Raw genomic sequence first — 10,259 nt, forward strand, 5'->3', positions numbered from 1 at the left:
TGCTTGCCAGGCACTCTTGCCTTCCCTTCCCTACCTTACTTTCCCACCCTCCCACTGGTGCTTCTTTGGGTTTCCTCTCAAGTAAACACTTGCCCTTGGACCCTTGTCCCAGGAAACCTCAGCTAAAACACAGAGTGTCCTACACCTGGCAGAACTAAGAACTGAGGTGCCACCCCAGAGCCCAGAGTCTTCACTCCTATGCTATGCTATCTTTCTTCTAAAACCCTTCCCCCATATAGCTCAGTGGGTAAGATTAGGGACTTGGAGTTAGACACCACGTTGCCAATAACCATTCCCATGACTTTAAGCACTCACCATGATTTTTCGATGATTTCCATGATTTTACCTTTATGAAAATCAGATCATTCCTATTTATTACATTTATGATTTGTTGTTTCTGTTCACTGACACACCCCAAGGCTCCTAGAATAGTCCCTGACACACAGTAGGCACTTCATTTTTGATTGAATAAGGGTGGGAAATGGGCTATTGATAGCATTTGTTTTAAGGGGTTGTTTTGATGATTAAGCAAGACTAAATGAGACATATCTATAATAGATGCAAAAGTGCTGAGCCTAGATTTAATAATTATTATTAACATTATTAATCATAAGCACCATGCTCCACTGCCTCTACCGAAGTAGGGAGTCTTATTTTTATTGAGTCCCATTTTACAGATGCAGTAACTGAGGCTTAGAAAAGGCAAGGGACAAACCCAAGACCACATGGCAAGTCAGAGGCAGGAGGAGGCCTTAGAACCCAGATGATTCTGACTCCCATCCCTGGTGTCCACTGCCTGGATTCAATGAATGCCACGTCCCTCAGTTCCTAATTAGTTATCTATTGCTATGTGACAAATTACCCCATATTTTAGTGGCTTCAAACAACATATTTATTACTCACTGTTTCTGTGGGTCAGGAAGCTGGGAGTGGCCTACCCGGGTACTCTGCTTCAGCGTATCTGATAAGACTGCAATGGTGGTGTTGGCCCAGAGTCTGCAGTCACATCTGAAAGTTCGACTGGGGCAGGGTTTCCATGCTCACTCACACGAACATTGGCAGGATTCAATGCCTCCAGGGTTGTTGGACGGAGGGCCTCAGTTCTTGCCCACAGGCCACTTTTAGGCCAGTGCCTAAGAAGAGTCGGGGGAATAGAAAATGCCAGCAAAGCAAAAACCACATTCTTTTATAACTTCATCTCAGAAGTGACATCCCATTGCTTTCCTGTATTCTAGTCATTCGAAGAGACTCACTAGGTCCAGCCCACTCTCAGGGGGCAGGGAATTATAGGGGGTGTAACTAGCAGGAGGTGGGGAGGCATTGGGAGCCGTATTGGAAGCCACCTGCCATTGTGCGCCTGCTCTCTCCCAGGTGTCCTTGTGACTCTGTGGATCATTGATCGCCTGGGCCGCAAGAAGACCATGGCCCTGTGTTTCGTCATCTTCTCCTTCTGCAGCCTTCTGCTGTTCATCTGTGTTGGAAGGTGGGTCATGAAACCAGCTCTGTCTGACTGGCAGACTCACTTCTCAGCTCATGGTCAGTGGCTCTTTGGGCCTGTAAGCTGGGGACTACACTCCTGGTGGTCGTCTGAGAGATTCCCCACCACCCCCCCAGCTCCTTACTAGGACTGAGACCCTTGACCAAAAGATCAGACTCAATTTTGGGCCTCTGATGGGGGTGGGGCTGGGAGGGCACTTTGGTCCAGGTTTTACTCCAACGCTGTCACATTTAGACTTTTGACATTGTCTCCCAGTGAGGTCATGCATAGGACTGTTAATGTGTGGGTTAAAAGCAGTCCTTTGTTCGATGGAAATACTTCAAGGTCCTGTTGTATCACCCCTTTTTGGCATTTCTCCATTTTTCCATCTATCAAGAGCCTCAAAATACGGAATGGCTTGTGCCTCCCTTGACCTCGGAGAGGCCCTGGACCAAAGCTGATGAGGAATGTGTGGAAGGCCTGGAGAGGGAGCTGAGACCCTGATGTGTTGGTGTTTTTAGGCATTTTGGGGGAACAATGGAACAGAGGGTGGGGGACCAGGATTATCCTTGAAATACTGCATAGAAGTTTACTGTCACTGGCCCAGCAGGCTCCTGACTCTGCAAGGTCCCCTGTGGGTTTTCAGTGATTTATCTCACTTCTCTCTGACCTTGCCCTCCACCTGAACACCACAGATGTCTGCAGCTCTTAGCCTGGAACTTTGGAGAATGATAAGCTCATCAAGGCAGGCCTTTAGAGAAGGCACGGGCATCGTGTGCCTGTGGAGATGTGTTGGGCCGCGGTGGGCTGTGCCAATTTCTAGGGTATAAATTCTGCCTGGGCAGATAGGACTTTGCTGAAACAAGCTGCCAGCAAAACAAAAAAAAAAAAACAAAAACCAAAAACCAACCTGCTCATCTTTTTTATTTCTCTCCCTAGAAACATGCTCACTCTGTTACTCTTCATTGCAAGAGCGTTTATTTCTGGAGGCTTCCAGGCAGCCTATGTTTACACACCTGAGGTAGGAGGGGGCTCTGGGAGCAGCCGGGGAGGGCAGGGAGGGAGCTGTGCCCCAGAAGCACCCAGCCGGGGATCCTCAGAATGGGATTTGTCCGTGGGTCAGTCTGAGTAGGGACTGTGAAGTTCTTCATTATCTCAGGCTATCTTTCAAGCGTTTTTTCTCTGCTTTTGAAAGCTGACGTTCAATGTGAAAGTCGCAAAAGGTATCAAACTGCATAAAACCAACAATTAAAGGGCCCCACGTTCCCACTTTCTAGATACCCCTTTTTGAATAGATCACTTTTTTTCTAGGCATGTACTAATTTATGTTAGTGCGTGTACCAAATTGGGGAAATGAGCCACTGGGAAGAGGTTTAGTAAAGAAACTGATGACAATGGTGTGGGACAAGACTTAGGGAAACACGAAAGCAATAAACAGTGCCCCAGAGCTTGCAATGGGGTGAAGGTTGCTGGGGACACTGCTGCCACCCGAGGCCAGTGGGGTGAGGAGAGGGGAGTGTTCCAGGGTCCCAGGAGAGCGCTGTGTAGAGAGAAGTTGTGGTCTTTAGTTGAGGGACACGTGTGGCCTGAGGCAACCTGGAAGGGAAGGAGCGGGAGAATCAATACCCAGACCTCTCTCTTCTACCTCCTTCCCATCTCCCACTGGGGCTTCCCATCTTCCCAACCAGAAGCCAGAGGGCCAAGGAGCCCTTTGTGGTCCACACAGGCCACCCCCAGGGCAGAGAAGGAGATGGGGGATTCTGGAGGAGAAGATTGAAGACAGTGAGCACAGGACACATGGGTCTACTTTATTCTTTTCGGTACTTGCTCTATTCTACTGTACTGTACAGCATACAGTATATATGATATATAGTATATCCTGTATATAATATCTGCATATGATAGACTGTAATAATATAGTATATCCTGTATATAATATAATATACTAATACATATACATATTATATACTGTACTATATAGTATGTATATACTATATATTATACATTATCCCTTTACTATATGGTATAAACTATATATTATATACTCTCATTATACTATATATACTATGTATATTATATACTATACTTCACTATACAGTGTATGTACTTTATATTATACATTATAATCTGTTATAATATATGGTATATATACACATATATGTTATATACTTTACTATACTATATGGTATACAGTGGACAAATAATAATTTTATAACAGTTCTCCTCCTGACAGATATTTGGATTATTTTCCAACTTTTCACTATTACAAACAGTGCCGAGGTAAACAGCCTTATTTGGTCACGTGCACCTGTGCACTTCCTGTAGAGTAAATGTCAAGATGTGGAACTGCTGAGCGAAAGCCTGTAAACATCCCAAACATCGAGTGGAATTGAAAGCTCACCCCCTTAAACGTTGCACGAATTTACACTCCACACAGTAGCGCCTGAGCATGTCCAATTTCCCACGCTCAGGGATTACAGGCTATTTATTTTATACCTGTTGTATTTTATTTCATCTTATTTTAGAGAGGAGCAGAGGGAGGAGGAGAATGTTCTGTACCAGACGCTGCGCCAAGGGGAGGAGGGTGTCTAGATTATCCCTCATTCCCGCAGCACTCCAGAGCCCTCACTCTGAGTCATCACCCTGAACGCTGCTCCCTCCACCCCGCCTCAGGCCTGACACCAATCCTGCCTCCTCCAGGAAGCCCTCCCAGATCTCCCCTCCCCTGACTTCCTTTTGCCAGTCAGTGCCTGTGCCCTTCTTTTAATACAGTGTCTTTCAGTCTGTATTAAGTTGTAAACTGGAATGTGCATAGTTACAGCAGTTAAAAAGAATGAGATAGATGTCTATAGACTGCTGTCCCTAGGATTCGAAGGCATAGTGCTGAATGGAGAAAGCAGGGTGCAGACTGGTAAGTTTGATTTGACACCATTTATCTCTTAAAAACAGTGCTATGTATTTTGTATACACATATTTTTAATGCATCTGGGTGGGTACATTCCAAACTTCATAATGGGGCCTCTGGGGAATATTTCCTGGGAGAGGTTGTGGCTCAAAGGGAGTTCAGGTGTTTCCGTTTCTGATAAGGAGAATATATTTCCATACTGCTTGTGTCATTGGGTGAATTAAAGTATCATACATAAATGCCTATGGTAGGCGCTCAGAGTATTTGTTGAGTGAATAAATGAAGGAATGCAGATGTATAAACAGTCATAGAAAAATCTAGAAGGATACACAGGGAAACGTGACAGTGGTTATCTCGGAGTGTTGGGATCACGCACGAGCTTTGTGTTTCCCTTTACGCTCTGCATTCTCCCCGAGCTTCTGCGCTGAGTGTTGTAGTTGTTAGAGACGTGTTAGCGGCTCTAACCAGTACCTCCCCACGGGGAATGTACTGACACAATAGAAGTTTCTCGCTAATGAAACCGTCCAGTAGGGGTGTGCTTTCACTTCCACAGGGATTCGGGGACCCAAGCTCCTCGCATCTTGCGAATTCCTCAGGCAGTAATTGTTAAGCAAGGGTGGTTTTGCCCCCCTCCCCCAGGGGACACGTACAGGGCCTACAGGTATTTTGAGTCGTCACAATTCAGGGAGAGCATGCGGAAAGTGCTCCCGGCGTCTAGTGGGTGGAGGTCCGGGACACTGCTAGATACCCTGCAATGCACACGGCAGTGCCCACCACGGAGAAGGACCCGTCCCCCCATGTCCTAGGGCCAAGGTTGAGAAATCCTGCCCCAGGGCCTCAGAGTCCTTGGAGTCCTCCTTCCAGCCAGCGGACTGGGGTAGGGAGTGGAGAAGACGTGCCTACTGCTTAATCTGCCGTGGCCTGGAAGATGCACAGTGACTTCTCACTTTGCCCCAGGAGAGCTAGGCATGGGGCCACTCCTGGGAACCAACTGAGAAACCGTGGAAACGTTTCCACCTCGGTCTTTATGAAATGCCTTGCAGAGCCGTGACCAGTGCTTCAAGGTGAATGAATGAAAAATGGCAGGTGGAACAGGGCCTGGGTCCTGAACGTGCACCAGTGCGTCCCCGGGCAGGGAGGACCCCCTTACTGGGTTCCCACCCACAGCTTGGCCTTTTGCGTGCTTTCTCAGCTGAACTGCCTATCCCCTTTGAGACGAGAATCCCCACCTGGTCTCCTACCCCTTGATGTGGTCACCAACACCTGTGATTCACGCTCACTTCAGGCCTGCCCGCAGGGGTCCGTCCCATCACTGCTGAGCTAGACAGGAGGGAGGAGCCTGCATTTTCTCAAGCCCACATTGATGGCTGTGTTTCAGGTCTACCCCACGGCAACTCGAGCGCTGGGCCTGGGCACCTGCAGTGGCATGGCAAGAGTGGGTGCTCTCATCACTCCGTTCATTGCTCAGGTGGGTGTCGCCCCCAAATACGGAGGGGGTGGGCATGACAAAAGCCGAAGCATGGCGAGCAGCTACTCCACGCTGAGCCTTCGGCAGAGCCCTCGGAGCTGTGCACTATCTTAGTTTACCCTAGCAACCCGTCCTGTGAAAGGAGTCGTAGCGCTTGCAAATGAGAAAACAGGCTCACAAAGGTAAAGGGACTTGTCCAAGGTCGCACAGCTGGGAGGCAGAGAAGCTGGGACTCAGACCCGAGTCTTTCCTATACAGAGACGCTGGGGATGCCGTACGAACAGACTGTTGAAAGCGACATGATTTAGTGGGGAACGGATGTCTCAGGCCCTGGTTCCTGAGTTGGGTGATGAGGTGTATTTGCTGAACTTTCCAGCCCCTGGTGGGTCTTGGAGCATTTCTGTCCACTTCCAGGGATCTTATTTTGAAGTCGTTTTGCTTTTTTTTTTTTTTTTAAAGATTTTATTTATTTATGTGACAGAGAGACAGCCAGCGAGAGAGGGAACACAGCAGGGGGGAGTGGGAGAGGAAGAAGCAGGCTCATAGCAGAGGAGCCTGATGTGGGACTCGATCCCGGTACGCCAGGATCACGCCCTGAGCCGAAGGCAGATGCTTTAACGACTGCGCTACCCAGGCGCCCTGAAGTCGTTTTGCTTTTTTGATATCCAATTCATTTTTCTTCTGTCTTTATCACTTTTTTTTTTACCAAAGTAAAAGTCACATAACAAAATTAACCATGTTAAGGTGAATAATTCAGTGGCATTCAGCACATTCTCAGCATTGTGCCATCACCAACGCAGTCTGGTTCCCAAACATTGTCATGTCATCAAATTAAACTCCATGTCCATTAGGCAGCTGCTTCCCATTTCTCCTCTCCCCCAGTCCACCACCAATGTGCATTTTTTTTTAAAGTAATCTCTACACCCAAAGTGGGGCTCGAACTCACAACCCTGAGATCGAGAGTCCCACGCTCTACCGACTGAGCCAGGCGGGCGCCCCCTGTGCATTCTGTCTGTGCTGGATATTTCACATATACAGAATCCTGCCACATATTTCGGCCAAGTATCTCTGTCCTGGGCCGCTGTGTGTCACTGCTACCCCCTGCGGAGGGCTGGCCGTGTGCCTGCAAGGTGCTGAGGCCTCTTAAGGTACCCTATCCTTAGCAGGTAGACACTGCCACTGCCATTTGGCAGATGAGAAAATGGGCTTTAGCTCTGCTGTTCAGCTAGAAAGTCAGCAGACGTACTGCTCTGAGAGGGAGTGCAGTTTCAAGGAATACAGACCCTTGAGCCTGATGGGGTCTGAGCTCAAATCCCAGCCCCATCCTTTGTGTCTGTGTGAACTGGAGTATGCTACTTAACCCTCTTTGAGGCTCAGTTTTTCCCTCTGTACAATGGGGACAATTCCCTCACTCTTAGTCGTGGGGGCTGAGTGGGATAATCCCACTGGGGCCTGGCATTAGCAATACTTCCCGAATGGTTGGTGGTACCCGTGCTTCAGAAGGGACACTCTCACCGGCGCGTGTCCCCCTCCCCCAGGTCATGCTGGAATCCTCCGTGTACCTGACGCTGGCGGTTTACAGTGGCTGCTGCCTCCTGGCTGCCCTGGCCTCCTGCTTCTTGCCCATCGAGACCAAAGGCCGCGGACTACAGGAGTCCAGCCACCGGGAGTGGGGCCAGGAGATGGTCGGCCGAGGGACGCATGACACAGGCGTCACCAGGTCGAACTCTGGCTCTCAGGAGTAGTGACCGATGCGGGGCTGAGCTGGTCTTTGAGGCTGTAGAAGCAGGGAGCTGGTGGAGCCCAGCCGGGGCACCGACCGTCACTGCCGACATCAAGAACTCACCCAGAAGGACTACCGGACCGACGGGGTTTTGTGTCTTGACTCCGTTTGCTCATATTCATCGAGATGCACCTGGGGATGGGGAAGCATTTGCTCCGGGGGGTTCTCTAGATGTGTGGGGGGACGTTTGTTAATAACCTGTGGACCTGCATGGGAAAACTGCCACATTAGGAGTGGCCGGTGTCGCCACCCAGAGTCAGCCAGTCACACCCTTGGTGAACGACCGCCAACACATCTCTGTAGATACAGTCCGGGCGCAGAGCCCGGGGAAGACCTCCCACGCAGGGACTCAGCACCTGCCCCGCACCAACATGACCTGATCAGGAGGGTTCTCCTACCGACCTCCCCGGCCCCAGGTTTTCTTCTTTGAAATTGTAGGTGCCCTAGCTCTGGCCTGAACAGCTTTTTCCTGGGGCTGAGAGATGCTCTCTCAGGAGGGGCCCCTTGGTCTGCCTCCCCAGGGCCTGACGAGTGGAGACTCTGGCAGGTGGACATGCGTTTGAACTTGAACCCCGTGTCTGTTCCTGGCCCCCTCTGGAGTCGCTCTCTCTGGCTCCAGCGGATCCACGTGTCCATGGGGACAGCTGGGCTGATACCAGATGACAGCCTCAGAAAGCTGTGTCCTCCCCCTCCCCCAGGAACTGGGGACTGAGGCCAGAGGAGGTGAGGATAAAGCCCAAAGCCAAAGTGGGGGCCTCCCCCTCGGAAGCAATGGAGGTGACGCCGGGGGCTCCTTTCCTGACCCCCTCATCGGTCGGGCTGGTGGGTGACTCTTGGAGAAAGGAAACAGTTAACTCAGGTTTCAGTGCTTTGGATGTTGAGGGTGGGTAACTGGCTGCGTGGGCAGGGAAGTTGAAAGGGTGCTGCACCGACCGCCTGGTCCCATCAGGGTCCGGGAACCAGAAATCCATCCTGCGCCACCCCCCGTCCCTTGGTTTCTTGCTTACCCCTGCTGTCAAGGGCTGACTTGGTCTTTGCATAGTGGCAGCTCCTGGGGGTCCGGCGATTGTTCTCTGCCACCGTTGAGGAGGAGGGAGGGCCCAGATGTGTGACATGTACATTTGCAAAGGAAGAGAGGGCAGTCCGCTGGGTCTTGGGTTGGCCTCGGGAGGAAGGGCTGACGCCATTGTCTCAGCAGACAACATCCCCATCCAGGATTTGGTTTCCACGAGCCCTTTTCCCCATCATGAAGGCAGGGAGCCCAGAGGAGGAGGGAGGAAGCTGCTGGGTCCCATCAAAGGTCAGAGAAGACTGACCTTCTGCGTGGAGATGCCTGCTTGAAAGTAAACATTTTGAGGAAGCCAATGTGTATGTTCATCTCTTATTAAAACATGTTGGTGATGGACATTGTAAGGATCGAAGTTTGTCCGTGTGTCCTGATGTCTTAGCAACGGTTCAGCTTAAGGATCTTGCCGACTTCATCCATCCAGGGTAATCTCAATGCTTTCATAGGATATTCTTTCCGATAAGGTGGACCAGTTGCACCATTGGCTGCCAGTGTCGTGACTTGGAGTCTGTCGGAGACAACACTTCTTTCCGGTGGCGTGGGGGTCACGGCGGGTGACTACTGCAGGCTCAGGTGCTGCGTCAATGGCAAACAATCGCACGTTTCTGAAATACAGACTGTAGCCCCCTCAGCCCAGGCAGCCAGAGAGGAAGCCGCTCGGCAGACCTGCCCCTCCCCGACGCCCACGTGGCCTTGAGCCATGGGTGGCTGTGGCTCTGGTTCTTGCTGGCCTGCTGAGCTCTTCTGGCTAACACAGAACTTTCCTTAGCTTGTTTTGTTTTGTTTTGTTTTGTTTTTGCCTTCCCGCTGCTCAGACCCTGCCAGAGGAGTATGTCCACTCCCCTCACCCTCAAATAACCCGGAAGAGCTGAGGGCAGGGGTGGGGTAGGAGTGCTTGGTGAGCAGGAATGTTTTCCCTGTTACCCTGGGGTAAACAGGCTTGCAGTTGAGGGCTTTCTCTTCTTGAGGAAATGAAAGTTGAAAGTTCTTTGCCTTCTAAATTGCCTACCCTTAAAAAAAAAAAATCGGTATTATTGAATGATGCGAGAGCTGCCGACAAAGTTGTCCAAGCTCTGACATATACAAGGCCTTTAGCGGAAGACATTTGTATCTAATTTTGAACTATCCAAAAGCTCCTGTTTCCATTAACGGAAATGTCATCCGTTTCTCTCGATGTTAGGAAAGATGTCAGAAAATGGTAAAAGATGGTCAATGTAGCTACGGCTATGGGGTCTCTTTCTTTCCCTTATTCTGAGTATTCTTAGAACACAGAAGCGAGATGTGTTGGCAACGATGTAAGAGTATCTTAGGGATGGACTTCGAAATGAATATGGATATTCATTATTTGGGGCAAATGTTAAGTAACAGAGAGGCTCGAAGGGTGAGATCAAGAGTCTCCCTTGGTTACTACTAGTAAACTAATCTGCGATAACGGTGAGCAGCAAGCAACAGTAAAACCAGTCAATAATAGCTTACCCATTTGAATATTAATTCCTCATTTAACAACAAGCCCAGGGTCAGGCCATTGTAAGGAAGGTTCAGCAATTCAACAATGTCATC

General features: G+C 49.8%; 1 protein-coding gene across 1 annotated transcript in view; it reads left to right on the forward strand.

Annotated features, from left to right (window-relative positions):
• Nucleotides 1-9,046, forward strand: part of SVOP (SV2 related protein) — a 68,738-nt gene extending 59,692 nt beyond the window's left edge. The window contains exons 13-16 of the mRNA XM_045791501.2: nucleotides 1,372-1,483; nucleotides 2,417-2,498; nucleotides 5,761-5,850; nucleotides 7,389-9,046. Coding sequence (XP_045647457.1) covers nucleotides 1,372-1,483; nucleotides 2,417-2,498; nucleotides 5,761-5,850; nucleotides 7,389-7,595 — 491 coding nt within the window. The 3' untranslated portion in view covers nucleotides 7,596-9,046. The remainder of the gene's footprint in view (nucleotides 1-1,371; nucleotides 1,484-2,416; nucleotides 2,499-5,760; nucleotides 5,851-7,388) is intronic.
• The last annotated feature ends 1,213 nt before the right edge of the window (nucleotides 9,047-10,259 follow it).

The sequence above is a fragment of the Ursus americanus genome, chromosome 30 (genome assembly GCF_024610735.1).
Source record: "Ursus americanus isolate L20-20 chromosome 30, mUrsAme1.1.p, whole genome shotgun sequence".
In the NCBI taxonomy this organism is placed as follows: domain Eukaryota; kingdom Metazoa; phylum Chordata; class Mammalia; order Carnivora; family Ursidae; genus Ursus; species Ursus americanus.